This window comes from Pelecanus crispus, chromosome 11, assembly GCF_030463565.1.
Source record: "Pelecanus crispus isolate bPelCri1 chromosome 11, bPelCri1.pri, whole genome shotgun sequence".
Taxonomy (NCBI): Eukaryota; Metazoa; Chordata; class Aves; order Pelecaniformes; family Pelecanidae; genus Pelecanus; species Pelecanus crispus.
The window spans coordinates 6,911,703-6,931,257 of record NC_134653.1 but is presented as its reverse complement, the minus strand read 5'-3'; the positions used below and the strand labels follow the sequence as shown (position 1 = coordinate 6,931,257).

General features: G+C 42.9%; 2 protein-coding genes across 5 annotated transcripts in view; both read right to left on the bottom strand.

Moving 5' to 3' along the window:
* CHLSN (cholesin) overlaps window positions 1-12,247 on the bottom strand; it is a 134,787-nt gene extending 122,540 nt beyond the window's left edge. Inside the window, exons 1-2 of one of the 2 annotated variants that reach the window (XM_075719129.1) lie at window positions 12,226-12,247; window positions 10,366-10,511 (exon numbers count right to left, since the gene is read on the bottom strand). In XM_075719129.1, coding sequence (XP_075575244.1) covers window positions 10,366-10,494 — 129 coding nt within the window. In that variant the 5' untranslated portion in view covers window positions 10,495-10,511; window positions 12,226-12,247. The other variant, XM_075719128.1, reaches the window with a different exon arrangement.
* A 3,569-nt stretch (window positions 12,248-15,816) lies between these two features.
* ZFAND2A (zinc finger AN1-type containing 2A) lies at window positions 15,817-18,911 on the bottom strand. Of its 3 annotated transcripts, none has more exons than XM_075718604.1 (6): window positions 18,832-18,911; window positions 18,088-18,182; window positions 17,305-17,436; window positions 16,948-17,099; window positions 16,302-16,391; window positions 15,817-15,858 (listed from the first exon to the last, which is right to left on the bottom strand). In XM_075718604.1, the coding sequence occupies exons 1-6, from the start codon at window positions 18,884-18,886 to the stop codon at window positions 15,849-15,851; spliced, it is 534 nt and encodes a 177-aa protein (XP_075574719.1). In that variant the 5' UTR covers window positions 18,887-18,911; the 3' UTR covers window positions 15,817-15,848. The 3 variants fall into 3 exon arrangements, 2 of the variants coding, with proteins under 2 accessions (XP_075574719.1, XP_075574720.1); XR_012831494.1 differs by lacking the exon at window positions 15,817-15,858 and adding an exon at window positions 16,691-16,786 and having other exon boundaries at window positions 16,351-16,391; XM_075718605.1 differs by lacking the exons at window positions 15,817-15,858; window positions 16,302-16,391 and having other exon boundaries at window positions 16,944-17,099.
* Window positions 18,912-19,555: the final 644 nt, after the last annotated feature.

Here is a 19,555-nt window from a genome sequence, read left to right as displayed (position 1 = left end):
TTCCCCCAATGTAATCTGATGTTTATATTAACTGAAAGTGGCTTATCTGGTGTAAGAAATCCATTCTACTAACCTTGCAAGTAGGCAAGCTTAAAAAAAAAAAAAAAAGAACACAAAGTTTTAACCAGAAAATGCTTTTAGAATTTCAGACTAAGTATCTGTGTTTTAAACAAAATTCACTGGCTGTACAGTGCAGGCTCTAATCTTTTTTCCAGCCATCAAGTTATGTTAGAAGCTAACTGAATTTTTTCCCGTGTAAGGATTTTGCTGTATTCTCTCAGCTGTTTATTAAGATTGCAAAAGGGAAAAGGTTGTCTGGACAATTTTGAATGGTTAGGATTGTCACATAGGAAATGTATTAAAAAGTGGTTTACAGTAAGTAAAAGCATGTCAAGTTCAACCCTCATTATCATTTAATTCCATTTGCACTTGTTTCTGCATAAGTAGGGAAAACAAGTGAGCGTATGAAGAAGGCAGGTTTGAATTTTAATAGCTATTCATGAAGATGAACCAATGAATTTGATTTTGATTGAAAACAACAAAGATAAGGGTTTGATTTTAATTTAAGGGACAGTATCCTTCCCTTCCACTCCTAAAGTCTTACTTTACCCATTCAGACCATCAGACAAATATTTAAAATTTTCATCATAGAAGAGCATAGGGCCAAATTAATTGTTTAATTCAATTGATTTAATTGTATCTTTGCAACAAAAGCTTATGGTTACATGACCAATTACGTCTACAGCAGCCCATCGGTACACAGTTAGACCTGGCCATTCCTTGCTCAGAGACTGTTCGCGTTAAGAAATTATTATTGTTTTTACATTTTGTTTAATAAATATGTCACCAATAAACCTTTTACACCTTGGAACTGCACTTTATCTTTTTTATGTTGAATCTGCAACAACAGATGCCAGGGAACAAGTCATCTGTAAGGCATGCATCCAGACCATGTTTTCTGTGTGCTCTTGAGCTCTGCTGCCGGGGAGGTGTATTGTGGAACATGCCCTGCACTAGGTTTTAGAGAGACACGTGCTGGATTTGCAAATGCTGCCGGGGAGGTGTATTGTGGAACATGCCCTGCACTAGGTTTTAGAGAGACACGTGCTGGATTTGCAAATGCTGCCGGGGAGGTGTATTGTGGAACATGCCCTGCACTAGGTTTTAGAGAGACACGTGCTGGATTTGCAAATCTGAACACCTTCCATTCATATTTATAATTTAGATGCCCTTTCTTCAACAGTATTGTCCAAAGTATATATTCCACATTGACATACGATACACCAAACTTTTAGCCCTTGGCTTTTGGCTTCCGTTTAGACTTTCATTCCATCATGCGGCAGCATGACACAGCCAGGAGCTAAGAATAAACAGTTGCATACTGAGCCAGCCACCCAAGACGACAACAAAAAAGCAGTGCCTTCTCAGGACTTCAGACAGCACAGGATCAGCTCATTACTTTCAGCTCAGTCTCTTACATGCTGCTTCAGTTGTTTTACATACATCCAGTGAATTCCACTACAAAATTTAAAGATGATTGTCTGAGTCTCACCAAGTAACCTGTGTGTTTAGAATGGCTTTTGAAGTTGTTCATCCCCAATGATAAAACCATATTCAGGTTTCCAACCTATTTTCCCAAATTGTCCAGTCTGCTACAGGTACATACAGAAGTTTTTAAGTTCTAAATTAACAAATTACTGAACTATTCGTTACCAAAAAGTAAAACCTAACATTTTAAATATACTTACTCTAAATAAATATTTAATGCAGCAGGGTAAGCCTTTCCAAAGCAGCAACTTTGCTTACAAGTCCCAACTCACTTGACCTGCAAGCAAAATCACTGAAAAGGCTTAAAAACTTTTTGAAATTGCATGGAATGTGTTTTCTGGAAGGAATTCAGAAAAACTGAAAAAAAGACATACTAGAGAAACAGGAAAATTATTGGAATATTGTTAAATTATCCTTAGAAACTGGAGTTAAGGCTATTTTTACAGAAAGAGCTCAGTGGTAGACTTGCCTAATAGTGGTGGAGATAGCTTTGTTTTCTGCCTCAGCAGCAGAAACATTTCCTTTCCTGGGCATTCTCTCAATAAAAACACTAACATAGTGCCAAATAAGATTTTCTTCCATTCATTCTCTCTCCATTCATTACTGCAAAAGACAAATAGCCTTTACCTGACTATAGAAACCTTTTAACTCTTGTGTTCCAGTACTTAGTTATGAGTGAAGTGCACACAGCACATTGAGAGAGAAACCAAGGAAAGAGCTCACTTAAACGATTTTGAATTTTAATAGCTATTCCAAACATCCACCTGCTGATTGAGTAGCAAGACAGGAAGAAGATACTGATAGATAGTGACGCCTGTGGGAACTTAATTTATAAACTTGCTTGGCTTTCAAATACATAAAGTCAGAAGAATTACTTCTGATATTAAAAGCTTAATACTCTCAGAACAGTGAGAAATGTGACATGCTATTTTCTTATTCTAGTGTAAAGATGGCTGATGAGGCACGACGCTGTTGAAGCGTCATGCGACCAGAAGCGCAGACTTGCTGGCGGAGATGCTGCTGAAGTTGACATCAGATCACACAGAACCTAATTGCATGCTCAGCCCGTAACAAGGGATCCACAAGGATCCATGGAAACCTGTCCCTGTCCCCTGCTAGATTTGTGCTCATCTTGACTCTCGCTGATATCGAGTGAGGCCTTTTGGGTCTTGGCCAGAAGATTTTATTACAAGACATGCAGGATCAGGACAGTTGGCTGCTCCTATTCTAATCCCAAACCAGACCATGACTTACTCTAGGCTAATCTTTGTGAAGAAGATACCATGTTTTAAACGAAGCATGGTAAACTTCTACCATGAAAACAAACAAACAAAACCCTACAAGTTTATTAAAAATGCCTTTAAAAAAATCATGGAGCTACAGACTTGGACATAAGAATAGCCATGAAAGATGGGACTATCATAACAAAATAGGAAAAACTTGTCTATTCCAAAAGTAACTAGAAAAAAAAGAACCAGCCAATGAGGTACACGAAGGCTCCAAAGTTTAGTCTGAGTCCACAAAAAGGCCATGACCAATTTCAATGAGCTTTGTATTACAGTTCAGTATAACAGTTCGGTAACCACCTAGTTATTTTACAAGTGGGTAAAAATAAATAACTTCCATTTATGATTCAGTACATAATGTAAAGGTAGGATAGAATGACAGTTACTAAAAGCACGTATTTTTCCCACATACTTAAGATTTTCTATTTTCTTTTATGTAACCTCTCTGCTCCTTCTTAAGCAATGCAGCTCTAAGTCTTGGCCACATTCTCTGAACAGTTTTGACATGTGTCAAACTGTAAGATGGTAGGAGCAGAGCTTTGTCTTCCCTTGTATATCTATGTTGTTTGCAAAGGCCTGGTTTATAGATGTAAATTATTAAGATAATGCTGAGAAATTTAATAAAACATTGGTTGATGATCTTCTGTTTGATGTCCTACAGAACACTTGTGGAATTCAATTAGAAATAGGTAAATGCATTCAAAGACGGAGTCTGGTTCTTTAAGCAAGAGGTTCCTGTCAAATACCTTCATGCTTGTATCCTCATTATTTCAGGCAGCTTCTAAAAGTCAAAAGATTAATATTCTGTTCTAATTACCTGTTGGATGTAACAGACAAGCAGTTTCCAAATATTTATTAAATCTGTGTGGCTTTGATCTAATACCCAAGAGCCATTTTATTGATGCTGTAATTTACTAATTAACATACATAAATATACAGTAATCTTTCATATGGTTCACCATATTGCATCTGAACACAAAAGGTATTTTGGAAGAGGAAACTTCTGGGTGAAATAATTCTAGTTTCCCGTTCATATTGTGGAAGCGGCCATCATCCCCCTTTTATCTGCTCCAAAATGTTTTTTTTCTTATTATTTTTAAATCTATTCCATCAATACACAGTAATTTGTATTTTTAAAAAATCCTTATACCAGACTCCTAAGTTGTTTAAAAGAGCAGTAGCATTCTGTCAGGGACAGGGAAAATTGCTGCTTTTTAGAATAAACATATTTAAAATATCCGAATCTGTGCCATTTTAGGTTTTTTGAAGAAATTAACATTAACAAAATAGTACCAAGAGCAATAAAGAGGAAGCAGAAATCCACAAGAATCAGGCTTGCATTAATATGTTACACTGTATACTCTTCCAAGTTTCAAGTGCTGTCAAGAACAATTCCCTTTGAATGCCCATTTCTCTGTTCTTTATTCTGTATCAGAATGTAGCAAACATTTATCCTTTCAAGCTTACAACTTAATTTCTTGCCAAGTGGAATGTGGTTTTTTTGAATTCAAACATGTAAAGGGACTTTTTTTTTTTTTAAACTAAAGTTATACATATTTGGAGGTTTTGTGCCAAATTTTCTACATTCAGCAATTTGGGCCTTTTCCAGCAATTTTCATTTATGATGCCTCTCTCTGTGACGAGTTGGAAGTCATTAACATAGAACCAGAAAAAATCATAATTGACAAAGGACAGAAAACAGTGTTTTCACTGGACTGGAGCTGGGTGACACGTAGTCAAGCAGACCTAGCCTCTTCTCCTTACTTCAACAACTGCTTGAAGACCGTTACTCAACAAATTCAGTCCACAAGTGGGAATCCTGTGCTGAATTTCAATTTTGTGAAGATACTTGCAGCTAAGTCATGAAAGCGAGGATTTATACTGGAAACCTAACAAGAACTGTCAAGGAAGGTCTCACCACTAAGTAAAGAATGGGAGCCCAGGGGAAACGTCAAGTATGTGCTCCAAGAAGAGAAGGAAGAATTTCCCCTCTTAATAGCGAAGAAGGGACAGTTCTGTTTTACCATCAAACTCCCCATCACTTTAATACCCTGGCTATATTAACAAAAGTAAGGAATTAACTTTGAATGTATACAGATTAAGGCAAATACCCGGAATTAGCATGAAACTCTTGCTGGTTAATATGTAATGAAGAATGCACAATTCCTTTAAACAAAAGTAAGAAATACACCACATATTGTTTATACCAAACACAGTTGGGGACGTGAGCCTGTTGCCTGGGAAAACCATCTTCAAAGTAGCAACTGTTTTCCCAGCTGTGAATACTCTTTCCTGGGAAATCTATTCCTACCATTACAAAAATAATATTCAAAGGAATGTAAAATTATTCAGCTTAATCTATGCATATCCGTATTTCAGACACAATTTTGTACCTTCTTAGACATGTCTGTTTACAAAAGGCCTACTATTCTCTATAAACACTATATGGTGTCCTAATCAAATTTACCTCTTTTAAAAAATAAATAACTGTATGGTTAATTTAATAAAATAATTTAAGGCAACTCTGTCAATATTCTGATGAAAAAGTGTTAGGAGGAAACAAAAGTTTCAGTCCCATAAGCAGCTGCCCTCAAAGACTGGGGTTTTTATTTTGTTTTTCCTAATTTGAGAAATATGGCATAGATGATAAGAAAGCAGACAAACCAAGTAAGATGTCACACAGCCAGTCATAAATGCCAAATGGGTTTATAGCTTCATAATTTTTTTTCAACTATCAGAAGGCCATCGTGCAGCGAGGTAATCAGAAGCCAATGGGGCAGCAAACTTGTCTCTTTGTGCAAGTAAGAAAAAATACAAATAAAACAAGAATAAACATTCAACTGAAAGGTAGCCCAAAGGAAAGAGAAATAGGCCCAACATTTCAATTACAGACCGACCAAAACCAGCAGACTAACAGGAAAGCACTAATACCCATACTGACATTTAACTTAGCCATTTTGAGAAATAGCTATCACCCCCCCTTTATCACCAGAAAACTGCTAACTGCTGATGTATCCTTACATCAAGGCGCGGGGGGAGACGGACAGATAGGGGGGGAAGATGAAAGATTGTGTCATCTTCTATTCATAACGTGGACAAAACTCTATTTGCATGTTAAAGATATTTTTAAAATGGTCAAAAAACCCAGTACAAGACAAGATTCTTATTTTAAGAGGTTATTCTAAATAAAATGAACTTTTTGGAATAAAAATAATAGAACGATAAAATAATAATAGAAAAAAATAAAAAAATAATAGAACGATAAAGGATTACTGAGTTTGTCTGCAAATCATCCACAACTCATTATTTCAGCAACAGGCTTCGGTATGAATTAGTGGGTTGTCAAATAAATAAGTACACTTTCCTATGATAGCTTTGCAGTATCTGCTTGATAGGTTTTGTAGCATGAATGTCTGGTTTGCATTCATTAAACATGCAAATTACTACTCCAGTTACCTGATTACAAGCAGCATTAGAGATGGTATCAAAGTAGCACTCCTAGCTATTCCACCAAGCTCGTGCCAAAATGCTTATCTCCACAGCTTAAACATAATTTTATGGGGGGTTTCACCACTACAAGCAAACTGATTTTAAAGAATCATTTTCTGTGGTTTGCTTTGCTGTAGTACTAGCTTAATAACCCCTTATTGGCCTTTATGATAACATCCAAAAAGCTGAACAGAAAAACCCTTTCCCTACTAATTTTGCCATTTTCCATTTAGTAAAGAGATCTTACTGTTTGGGCACCTGCACACTAGCCCTCTGATTAAAGAAACACCATGAGCTACTTGTTTATTTGCCATTGTTTGTGCTATCTGTATGGAATCTCAAAAATTAAATTCCTTTCCCACTGATTTTGCCTTTATCTAGGGAAAATGTTGATTCTTCCTCCTCCAACCATTTGCAATGCTGAAGATAACAGGGAACATACAAGGAAACACCCCCTGACTGTATGAGCATTACCTAAAGTACCCTTCAACCATGAATGATGGGATTTGATTTATAAAGATTGATTGCCTTTTAGCCATTGTAATTTTCCTTAAAGTTACAATGTTTGCAAGACTAAATTGGAAAGGAACAGGAAATTAATATTGTTTTCTATGGATTATGAATTCTGAGTCTTGCCTAATAGATGTTCAACTCTGGACGGATTTCTTACTGTCCTGTAGAAAGCCTGCAGCTCTGAAAACAGCATTGGAGGAACCAGATCTACCTTTAAATTACAAGGTTAAAAGATCCTTTGATACAGTAAGGTCATTCTGGGTAGAACTCAAATAGCCTTCATAAACAAAGCAACCACAACATGTTGTTCCCTACCTAGAGTGTTGTAAGTGTCAGTACTGCTGTTTCGATAAGCTTCGTGGCACTAAGGCAGCTGAAATTTTGAAGGGTGAAGAAATCCATAAACAGAAGCAAGACGCAGGTAATTGCAAACAAGCACTTCTAATGCTTCTGTTATTTCAAGATGACACGTTAACAATATTGTAAATATTTTTTTCAGAGAACTGAAACAAAATTAATTTGTCTCGGACAAGGTCCATCAGAAAGCTTTTTTTTTTTAAGAAGCCAGTATTTAACTTCAGACCACCAGTCTAGATGGCACATTTTAAATCTCTTTTCTTTATCCCTATGTTATGTGACAATTCAAAAGAATAATCTCCAACGATAGGAAGGTTTAGCATATATGTTAGTAAACCACAAAATCATTAAAAAAACAAGTAAAACTAATGTCTGGGCATTTAAAAAAAAAAAAAAATCAATCAACGTTTAAAATGTGGGGTTTATTGCCAAGTAGCTAAATAAAACAGTAACATTATGAAAGTCTGTCAGAAAAAAAAACACAAGGCTGAATTAAGTTTAAAAACTTGTATTGCTCAGCTCCACTAGAGATGTGTCATTTAGAGCTGTGTGGTTCTAAGATCATTCATGAAAACATTTATATTGGTCTTGAATTGCTCATTGCTATTTAATGTAAACAGAAGAAATTGAGTAGATGAAAATCAATAAAACATCAAGATTACTCTGAAAGGTCAAGTTGTTCCAAGGAAAAATGCTTTAGTCTTAGGCTGGTAAGAATTTTTGAAACAAATTTCATGAAGGAATGATCAATGTACACTAAATCCAGTCACTTAAGACACATTTCAACTTGCCTGCCTGCAGCTCTATAACAAAATCAATTAAAGATTTACATTTTCCACTTTGGAGACTAAAATTGCTGTACTAGAATTGGAAAAAAGTAAATCACAGGAAAGTAAAGTGACTTAATGAAGCAGTGCAACTTCTCCCACCAAAAGCAATGTATATTATATGTATATAGCTATTATATAGCTATCTTTTGACCTCTTTCCATCACATATGAGACCCCTTAGGAGAAACTGGAGTCTACCCATCCTTACTTTAAGAATGCCAAAAACATTTTCTTTAATTCAGTTACTGCATTAAGAGTCAAAGCTAATCAGAATCCAGTCATCCTGCTTCAGGAATTTCTGTAGATCTATCAAGGTTCCAGCTTATTTTAAAGTAACAGAAATAAAATTAAAGAAAGCAAGACTGCAGAATAAACACTCCCAGCATTTGCCTTAACTGTTGTTCCAAATTTCTTCTTTGGGACCATCCAGACTAACTAAGCACATCACTGCAGCCTCGAAGTTCCTCTTGCTCTTCCAGTGCACCCAAAGCAATTTTACCTTGTTTTCTACGACATTTTGTATGCTGACAAGGTTTGATGACCAAAAGCATTTTAAAGCATAACTGCCATTGTGACTTAACCAAATATTTCACAGAAAGCTGGGAGTACACATGCTGAGGAACAATCATAAACTGGTAAACAGCTAACTTGCATTAACCGTTTCTGAAGTAAAATTGTTTAAGATCTGCCTAACATTTTTCATTCTCAACAGCCATTTCAAACAAAAAAATGTGGTCTACTAACTTATGCTTTCCTACTATCAACAGTTATAGTTTATAAAGCTGATGCCAAAAAATGGCTTGTCATAAACCTTATATGGTATTCCCTGAAACTAACACTATATACATGTTTAAGCCACCCACTGACACCAACTTTTATAATTCTAAGAACTGTTGTGCCTAGTGGTGTTCCCTAATAGTATTAAGGATTCTTCTTTCCATTTAATATTTGCTCTTTCTTTCACAGTCCTACAGTCTGCATGGCCAAGAAAAACTAATTTGGGGGTTCTAAGAACTTATCACTTGACATCAGATGGTCCAAAAAGGCCCCGCTTGCTAGGGGTTTGAAGCCCACTTGGGACTTTTTCCACTTTTATGTGAAATTATACAGATTGTCACAGGCAATAAAATTTTAATTCTGACATTTCAATTTCACACTGTTTTATCCTGGAAAACTATTTTCACTCAAATTGAATTATAGTACTGTGAATCTAAAGTCTATAATACACACCCTACAAAGGAAAGGAGAAACATTCCCTCTTACTAAGCTATAAATACCAGATTTTCTATTTTTGCTTTGATATAGACAAAGATGCAATCTTTCCCTACTTTACTTAGGAACATTTCTGCTGAGTTCAAAACTGCAAGAATTTACAGACCTCTGAATAGCTACTGCCAATAGGTTGGCTTTTTTTATATTATGTTTCACAAACTTGAAATGTAAAAGCTAGAGACACTTAGGCATGGAGAAGCTGTCAAAAAAATATTCTTGCCAATGAGCTTAAATAAAGTCTAATAACGAAATAAGAAGTACTACTTTTTGGTTGTGTGATCTCCATTGAGTTATACATCTCATGATAAAAGAAGTAACAAGCAGCTTCCACATCTATTTTATGTTAGGCCAGGAAACAAAAGAGAGTTTTTAAGACGGTGGCCTAACATTACCTCGAGACTTCCTGAGGAAAAAACCTTTGCCTTTCCTTCTCCACATCTCAACAGTATCAAAGCACTTCATATTTCTTTGATCCATGTTCTACAGTAACCACTCAGAACAGCAGAATTGAATCGCCCTGCTTATGTATCATTTCCATCACAAAAAACTTAGAGCTCTAAGTTTCCCCTTAAATAACATCTCAATATTGCTAATTTAAGTCTCATAAAATGAATTCATAAAATGTTCAGTAATACAAAGAGCTTGCTGACACCTTCTGGCCACTTGACATTCTGTCCAAAAATCAAGAGGATTTCCAAGAAAACATCTTTCATGTTTTTCCAACCACTCAGGATCACATGAAGACTTAAGCTACGCCTATACTGCCATATGACAGTTGCTTAGAGCCATTTGGTTCACCTTTCATCCACATTCTCGCACCCATTCTCTGTCTTTTACAAAAGCATCCAAAACAGAGATCATGTACTCTGACTGCTACAATTGTATCCAGATTTGGCTTAATTTATCTTCTCCTTTTAACTTCCCCTCTAGGTATATCGCGTCCAAGGAATCATTGCAACTGAAGGATATAGTACATTCAGATTCAGTACTGAATCTCTAAACCCGTCACATCACAGGTAACAATATATCCACATTTTATTGAATTAAACAGTCAAAACTGGGAGAACCTACCTGCAGATTTTGTTTCTTTTTCTTTGGTTTAGTTTCCAATTCCAGCTCTCCCTTTTGGGCCACACATTGCTTTCGCTTTTTTCTTTTTTCTGCCTTCTTTTCTTTGTTTTCCATATTCATTTTTGGCATTCTAAAATAGAACTGTTCTGTAATAGAAACCACCAAACTGCAATTAGAACCTTTTTTTTAATATTAAGTATCAGTCTTGTATACAGACAGAGTTATACTATAATTACACTGGTACGAGAATTATTTGTGACTACTTAACTATGAAATGTATATCTGCACTGAATTTCAATCTACTTTGGAGAACTTTCATCACGTTGCCTTTAGGAATACATTGTAGTTAAGCTACTGTAAAACTAGAATGTTATTCTCCTGTAGGAAATTCAAGGCCTATTGTCCTCACAGGCCCCATTGTGGAAAATGCTTCACTGACCCTGCTGGTAGTAATCCCCCATGACCGATGCTGTGCTTTCTGCAGGTGAAAATGCACCACATTGAACCGTTGGATCAGTTGTCTACCTCAGATAACACCGATCAGGCCTCTCTCTTCTCAAACTACATTAATGTGACTGTTAGCCATCTCACTAATATACATATGTGTGCATACACACACACCACAAGCAAAAAGAAAGCCTACTTTATTACTAAACAGTTTTGAACCACCAGTTCTGTTTAAAGTGCAAGTTTTTCTATTTTCATATAGAATGTGGGAAAACTGTGCTTAAAGAATCGCGTGCCACAAGTTCTGTCTTTCATTTTACACAGATGTAAGGGCAAAAGCGAACAGGAGTTGCAGAAAACCTGGTTCTGAAACCAGGTCTAGTCGCAACTGCGTGTTATTTCTCCGAGAGAAAACCTGGTTTAAGCAGCTTTCAACAGCTGCCCCAACACAGTCACTTTGTCAGTAACAACGGCGCAAAGGCAACAGTTGTCTCAATCACAAGCATGTAGCTTGAAACACGCTCTGAAAGATGAAACAACCCACAAACCCAGTTTGGGAGGCACCCATACAGCTGAACCCGCACAACTGGCGGGCAGGCACCGCCTGTGCCGCCTGACAGAGCCACGGGGACCCGCGTCCTCGACGCCGCCGACGCCGCCTCCCTCAGCCGCGCTCCCGCCAGGCCCAGGCCGCGGCCCAGGCCCAGGCCCAGGCCCCGGCCCCGGCCCAGGCCCCGGCCCCGGGCAGCCCCAGCTGGAGGCAGCCCTCGGGGGGCACCTGCTCTCTGGCTTCCCAACACAAGACCCCGGGCTTGCTTTTCCTTTTATTGAGGAGTTAGCCAAGACTTCCTGACTGGGAAGCTTTTCAATTTGAGTAACACGCTCTCAAGAGCAGCCGCCAGCCCATCTTTCACGGGCACAGCACCCTTACTGCCCTGGCCCCAGCACCACCCACCGGCTCCTCCGCAGCTCCTCCCGCGCTCTGCGGGGGTCGGGGGCAGGCGGCCGGGGGACGGGAGCGGGAAGCTGCGCCCGGGGCGGGGGCAAGCGACCCCCTCAGCCACCGCCACCGCCACCGCCGCGCCTGGGGCCGGGCCGGGCCTCCCCCAGCCGGGCAGGGAGACCCCCAGGGTCCCGCCGCCCCTGGGCACCGAGCGGAGGCCCCGTGGCGTGGGGGCCCGTGGAGCGGGGGCCACGGAGCACGAAACGCGCCACCTCCCCGCGCCACCTCCCGGCACGCACCTCTCAGACCCGCCTCCTCCGCACATTTAACTGAGCCGCACGCTTGGCGCCGCAGCCCGCCCCCTCCCTCTCACTGGCTACAAGGAGAGAGCGGAGGCGTCTGGTTGGCCCTCGCCATGCCAATCTCCCGGCTGGCCAATAGAGAGCCAAGCTCGGACTTGAAGGGCCCACCTGGAACAGGCGTGCTGAGGGAGCGCTCGGCCGGCTTTTGGAGGCGCGCTTGACGTCACCTTTCCGCGCCGAGATCCGCCACGGAAGATGGCCCCGCCTCCCGCCTGGGCTTGCCCCGCCCCTCGGTGCCTGCGGGATCCGCGCCAGGCTCGGGCTGCCCCCCCGCGCCTGACGGGATCCTCCCGCGCCTGACGGGGATCTGCCCGCGCCCTGACAGGAACCCCCTCAGGTTCTGGCAGGGATCCTCCCGCACCCTGGCAGGAATCCATCCATGCCCTGACAGGGATTCTCCCCCCACCCCCAGGTTCTGGCAGGGATCCTCCCGCACCCTAACAGGAACCCCCCCACCCACCCTGACAGGAATCCATCCATGCCCTGACAGGGATTCCCTCCCCCCCTGCCAGGTTCTGGCAGGGATCCTCCCGCACCCTGACAGGAATCCATCCATGCCCTGACAGGGATTCCCCCCCCACCCCCAGGTTCTGACAGGGATCCTCCCGCACCCTAACAGGAACCCCCCCACCCCCTGACAGGAATCCATCCATGCCCTGACAGAACACCCCCACCCCCCCCCACCCCCCCAGGTTCTGGCAGGGATCCTCCCGCACCCTGACAGGAATCCATCCATGCCCTGACAGAACACCCCCACCCCCCCCCACCCCCCCAGGTTCTGGCAGGGATCCTCCCGCACCCTGACAGGAACCCCCCCACCCCCTGACAGGAATCCATCCATGCCCTGACAGGACACCCCCACCCCACCCCACCCCCCCCCCCCCCAAGGTTCTGGCAGGGATCCTCCCACACCCTGACAGGAATCCATCCATGCCCTGACAGGGATTCCCCCCCCCAGGTTCTGACAGAGATCCTCCAACACCCCGACAGGAATCCATCCATACCCTGACAGGGACCCCCCAGGGCCTGGCAGGGATCCCCTCGGGGCCTGGCAGCACCCACCCGTGCTCTGCCGTGGCGGACCCCCGCGGGAGGCCACCCCCAGTGCTCCCCACGTAAGCCAGGGGTGCTACGGCCACAGCAAGCTCGCGCGTGGCCCACGGGTGCCGTGCCAGCGGCTCACGCAGAGAGACGCAGCTCTCTGGAGAACGGCAGCGATTCCTTTCAGCCAGCAGATCCTAAAGGCTCTGTGTCTGAAACAGTATTATCTGCTGTCCTGATCAGGTCTGAGAGAATGCGCTGGAAAGAGGTGGCCACGGCGGTTTGAGGAGATGAGAAAACATCTCTGAGGACAAGGTTTCCAGGGAACGAATTGCTTTCCATGTTTTCATTTTCTATAAATACCATGTGCACAAACATTTCCATTTCCCCTTGGTAATTGAAGGGCAAAAATATTTACCGAAAACAAACACATAGATGGAGCATTTTTTTCATGACAACCTGAAACAGAGTTTTTGTTTCCATTTGCTTGGATCCCAGCAAGAGCTGAGGTGCTGGCTGCGGTAGCAGACGCTGGTGGCAACAGCTCCCCGTACCGTTACGTGCGCTGATGCGAAGAGGTAAAGCTTACACCTCTGCTTCCTTCCCGTGTCCAAACCAGGGTCACGCCTTCTGCTGTTCCTCTCCTTCCACCTCCTCCCCACACCACGGGGTGCCAAGCCTGTCCCCCACCCATCGCTGCTGGGCTGGGCAGAGCCTCCCAGCTCTGGTCCGTGTCCTCACACCATGGTCAGCACCTGCTGCTGCTCTCCACTGGAAACTCCTTCCCGTACCACCAGTGGGGTGCACAGCATTGTTTGGGAACCTGGGGCCAGTTATATATTATACCGAAAGATTACAAAACTCCTAGTACTGTAGCAATGCGCTAGGAATGAATTACAGTGCTAGAGCACGCAGGATAATCAGTAGGTAGTGGTATCTAAAATTAGTTGTAATTTAAGCTTTTGTTCCACTGTGAATAGGGAAAGCATGTTTCCTATGTTTAGACTTTCTAAGCTTGTTTTACCACATATCCTATTGTGACATCCTGTGGTTAAACACAGTATTACACATACTGTCAAATAATTTTGACCACAATTGCATAAAATTAGACTATATGGAATTAGCAGTGGTAACTCATACCTACATTACATATTCAATTTGGCCAACTACAGCCTTCCATATAGCTTTGATCTTCTCCAAAACTTCTCCTGGATGAGAAGAAATCACATGAATATGGGATAGCACAGATATTTTGTTCTGTGTTGGCCTGAAATTACATTATCTCTGCCCTTTCTGATGAAAGGTCTACAATTCAATATGTTGATTGTTTACATGCTATCCCTGTGAAGGACCATAAATCCACATCTGCCCTTTAAGCAGCATTTGTACTTGTAAGGATTAAGCCCCTTCAAAGAGAAACCAAGAGGCACACAACAGTCTTTGCACAGCTGCAGTACACTTCAAGGTTGCATAAAGCATATGCATTAACTGCACTTATGCTCACATCTCTTACAGTATTATCAAAGATGATTTTTCCCAGGTCAAGGAACAGAGCAGCCTCTGCTATGCAAACTGCTCATCCTCCCACCTCAGCAGAACAGCGCTGGGCACTCATAGCTGCAGGTGATTCAAGGGACTGCAATTACCCTTCAGTTAGTCCTAAGCCAACACTCCAGCCCACCAGCCCCAGTGCACAGAGGAATGGCTCCAATGACACATGAAATTGAGGTCTTGACACGCTGACATCATCAGTAAGCCTCGGCATTTTTCCTCACAATTAGCTGGATGAGAGGTCTACTCAGATCCCAGCTGGGGAATTAGCATTGTTCATTAACAGCGCATTTCCATTTCATCAACCTACAATATTTCAGGCCTCAAGCTAAGCAGCTGGATATTCATGAAGTTTTAAAGAGCCAAGATAGCTGATCAGGATAATAGATGGAGCATATCTGTTATGTCTTCACTTGTTTAAGCTTTTCAGAAGACAGCAAGAGTAGGCTCCCTACACAATGCTGTATGTTGGCCTCATTCTCATTACATGGGACACAAACAGTTAATGCTACTTCCTCTGGCTTCCTTTTTACCCCAACTGCAAATAACACCCATGCAAATCTGTCCAAGGGGCAATAAATCATGAAGAATTATACCATGCATGCCTCTGTGAGCACTAGCCTTCAGTGAATTGCTTAGGGAGGCTTAGAAAAACTAGGTATGGCTTTATAAATCAAGTACTTCTGATGACATTCAGAAACCAAGAGGCAGCTTATATAAAACTGGCTTCATGCTGATGCATGCTGTTTGTCAAGCAGAATGCTGCACTGTGTGCCAGTTCATTTCCAGAAGGATTGAGACATATGACAGTAGCTTATATTTCAGACTTTCATCTCGGGAAACCTCATACATAGTTCAGACTTAGCATGACCTAAGCAAAGCTGGCTGTGTTTCATACCAATTTTAGTCATCTTCCTACCACCATACCCCAGTTTCCTCCACCAGGTATTCTTCATAGTGTCACAGCTCTTACTCCAAATATATGAACAAATAAAGTTGGCTTTGAAAGGGCGACAGTTTATTGAACGCATAGAACACCGATACAAAAATAAGTTAATTGCATAGAAAGTTTTGAAGACCTCTAGACAAGACTAACTTTAAAGTAGACAGATGTTTGATCCAGATGGGAAGAGCATCTACTATCTGCATCTGAAAGACATAAGAATGCACTGTAAGAATTACAAGACTAAAACTTTCAGTCACAAGGAGATAGACCATGGCAGGGAAGGGCTTGGGCCATTTATTTTAATTCAGATGCTTGCTATACTTTCCTCAGCATTCTGAGGACATACCATTTTTCCAGAACTTGACCAAGCCTCACGCTGAGCAGGTAAGAGCCCAGCCTGCTGTTACAACAATTTCATGTCCTAATGCTTGTGTCTATATAGCTATTTTAATCACTACAGTACAGAGAAGTAAAGATTCACTTCTGCCATCAGAACCCCTCTGCCTCATTCCCAACACAGACTAAAGGTCAACTACCAGCTCTGGAGCAGTTAGTGGTATGACAGTGGCAGTCCTACGCTGTGTTGACACATGACTGTTTTTAAACAGTCTTGTTTGTTCTTTTCCCCTCATTCTACAGCTTGTACCTGTTGTGCTGAAGACTCCCATGAGATGGCACTCCAATTGCTCCTGTTGACTTGAAGGCAGTTTGAGAGGCTCTCATCAGAGCTGCATATCTACAAAGAAATACAACCAGGCTCAGCACCTCTTATGCACACTGCCAGTAGTTTCACCCTTCCATCCAGTTTAATTATCTGCATCTGTCACTCAAGTCTTACAGTCCTATTGCACAGAACAAGGAAGGTATATCTGCCTGCAAGAGACAGGTTTTTTTATTAAAACTAAGTTTAAAAACTTTGCTTAGCAAGGTATTGATCTTGTTCTCTGTTACTTCAAGATGCTGGGAAAAACTTTACGATTCTAGTCTTTAGATCTAGACCCCAAAGGGTACTTGAGATGGCCAGTGTCTACTTGCAGTTAGGAGACCCCAAGAGTCATGCTATCAAGATAGGCAAGCTTGGAAGAATTTTAGGAAAGCATTTGACAAGAAGCTTTTATCTTGGCTCACAGACTTTCAGAAATTAGGCCCAAAATACAAAGAGGAAACAGTGGTTATTTTATTGAAGTGACCAGTAGTTTACAGAACTCTCTATTTGTCTGAGCTCCCCACCAACCCCTGATACTAGCTCTGAAATTTCACCTTGAGCTCAAAATATCATAAATACAGCTTACCCTGCCTTAGAGGTGGGATGGCTGCTCCCTTTACAGTCATGATCCAGAGGATGCCGATGTTTTATGCAGAAGTTGCCACCACACTGTTCACAAACCACCTTCATCATCTCTTTCCTTTTGCAGCCTAGCTTTGAGCACTTGTTTGTGAAGATCTAAATAACACAGGACATGAAGTTGGCAATGCTTGCTTGCTTTCTGTGATCAGCTTCCCAAGTAATGACCAAGCTGAAGCACAAATGCTCAAGCACCGTTAGAATTAAGATGAAACAGAGCAAGCTTCTACACATTTGGCTGTCAGAAGACCTAACTCCACAAGCATTAGGCAGGCAGTTTAGACTTCAACAGCAATTTCCTTACCCTCTGCTTTTGCTGTGCTGGATTGTATTTGCAGTCCTTATCCATGTGGGCTCCAACCACAATATCCGGTATTTCCCCCTTCTGAACCGGGACAGGTGCATTACAGAGTGGGCACACTGGAACCTGCACATTCTAAAAACATTCAACACAGATTAGAAGTCCCACCCAATTATTTTTCTGTCCTTCCCCCTTCTCTTACCCATGGGTGACAGAAGCATATTCACAAGTGTTTTATGTTCTACTCCTTTACTAATGCTCTTAAAGGTATACTTCACAAAAGTAATTGCAACTCATTATCAAAAAAAACCCAAAATAGTCAGGCATGCTTTGCCAAATCAATTTGTAGCAACATATTCAGTGGGTTGACTTTAAATATGCTTCTAGGCTTTCTGGAATTACAGCCTTTGAACACTTCAAAGCCCAATTATGAGCCAGAGATCAAAGTTTGGCACTACTAATTCTATTTATTTCTTCTGTGGTTTCATGTTTGCTGTCCTTCAACTTATGGACTGGGGCTGCAGAAAGTTTTAGGCCACAATTATTTCAAATATAAAGCACTCCTCTCTGGGAAGATGCAGTGTCAGTGAAAGAACCCAGAATCTAGCAGTACTGACCTCCAAAATTTTATGTTTCTATATATTTGAAATTCAGCTGTATCATTAACTTACATCTTGTGGTTCTCCCATCCACTTCTACTGAAACCACAGGTCAAGTTTCAGACCAGCCTTTATACATGACTTAGCAATTCTACAGTGAGTTACTGACTCATGTATAGGAACTTACTTTCTTGTAGGCAGAGCTACACTTGTGGTCATCATAACGGATGTGATATTTACAGAAGACCTCCCCACACGCATCACATTTCAGAGGAAGGAAGTCTGGGAGAAGAATAGAAAAACAGATTCTCATGGAGCAGAGATAACAGCTGTAAGAGTACTTGCGAAAGACTACAAATAAATTCTAAAGCCAGCTTTTGCCTAGTGACAACACAGTTATCTCTAGAGAAAGCATGTCATTTTTCATGAATAATAAGACTAAAAAAGTTAAGAGTGGTAAGCTTTGCCTCTTTTTATCAGGTGTTAGACTAACACAAGCCATAAGTACCGCAGGAGCTCCTTGCATGCAGAAACTTTTAGTGAGGCATTAGTCAAGAACTAGGAGCTGAAGTACAACTCCAAAGCCAGACTCAAGTCTTTTTATTCTTTAAAAGACATCCCTGAACAGTTTAACAACAGACAAGTACAAAATACACCGGGCTCAGCTATTACTCTCGTACCAGACCTGTTCAAGAGGGATTACAGAAGCAGCACTGGCATCTGCTGCTAACCAGAGCACCCCCGTACAGGCTCGGGGCACAGGATTTGGGGCTCCCCGGCACACAAGCCACCCACCCCTTATGGCTGCTACCCGGACGGGCGCTGCTCGGGGCGGGGGCAGCCAGCCCACCCCCCGGGGAGCCGGTCCCCGCTCACGGCTCCCTTGGGACAGCACCGGAGCCCCCCACCGCGCCCCGAGGCCGCTCCTTACCCAGCTGCTTGCAGGTGCGCTCCGAGCAGTGCTCGCCCAGCCCCGGGAGCTCCATGCTGGCAGGGCCGCGGGACGGGCGGACCGGGGACGGGACAGGCCGCCACTACTAGCCACTGCCGCCGCCGCCGCCGCCGCCGCCTTTATGCGCCTCCCGCTGACTCAGCCCGCGCCCGCGCCCGCGCCCCCCTCCTGAGTCACGCTCCCGCCCGCCCCGGCCACCGCGGATGACGTCACGGCAGGCCGAGCCAATGGCGCTCCCTGCCCTCCGTCGCCGCCTGCTGCGCGTTCTAGGCGGACGGCCAATCGGCGGCCGGGGAGCGAGCGGAGTCATGCGCCGGGGGCGGGGCCGTGACGGGGCAGATCTGGGAGGGGGCGGGGAAGCGGCGCGAAATGGGCGTGGGCGTGGGGAAGGGGAGGGGCATGGGGATGGGCATGGAGATGGGGATGGGGAAGGGCATGGGGATGGGCATGGGCATGGAGGTGGGGATGGGGAAGGGCATGGAGATGGGGAAGGGGATGGGCATGGAGATGGAGATGGGGAAGGGGATGGGCATGGAGATGGAGAGGGGGAAGGGCATGGGGATGGGGAAGGGCATGGGCATGGAGATGGAGAGGGGGAAGGGGATGGGCATGGAGATGGAGATGGGGAAGGGGATGGGTATGGAGATGGGGAAGGGGATGGGCATGGAGATGGAGATGGAGATGGGGAAGGGGATGGGCATGG

Bases quoted from the DNA above. Each gene is read 5' to 3' on its own strand.
- ZFAND2A (XM_075718604.1), bottom strand. From the start codon at position 18,886: ATGGAGCTCCCGGGGCTGGGCGAGCACTGCTCGGAGCGCACCTGCAAG. The intron at 18,183-18,831 runs GTAAGGAGCGGC...TTCTTCTCCCAG, and splicing joins GCGCACCTGCAAGCAGCTGG to ACTTCCTTCCTCTGAAATGT. The intron at 16,392-16,947 runs GTAAGCTGTATT...ATTTCTTTGTAG, and splicing joins CATCCCACCTCTAAGGCAGG to ATATGCAGCTCTGATGAGAG.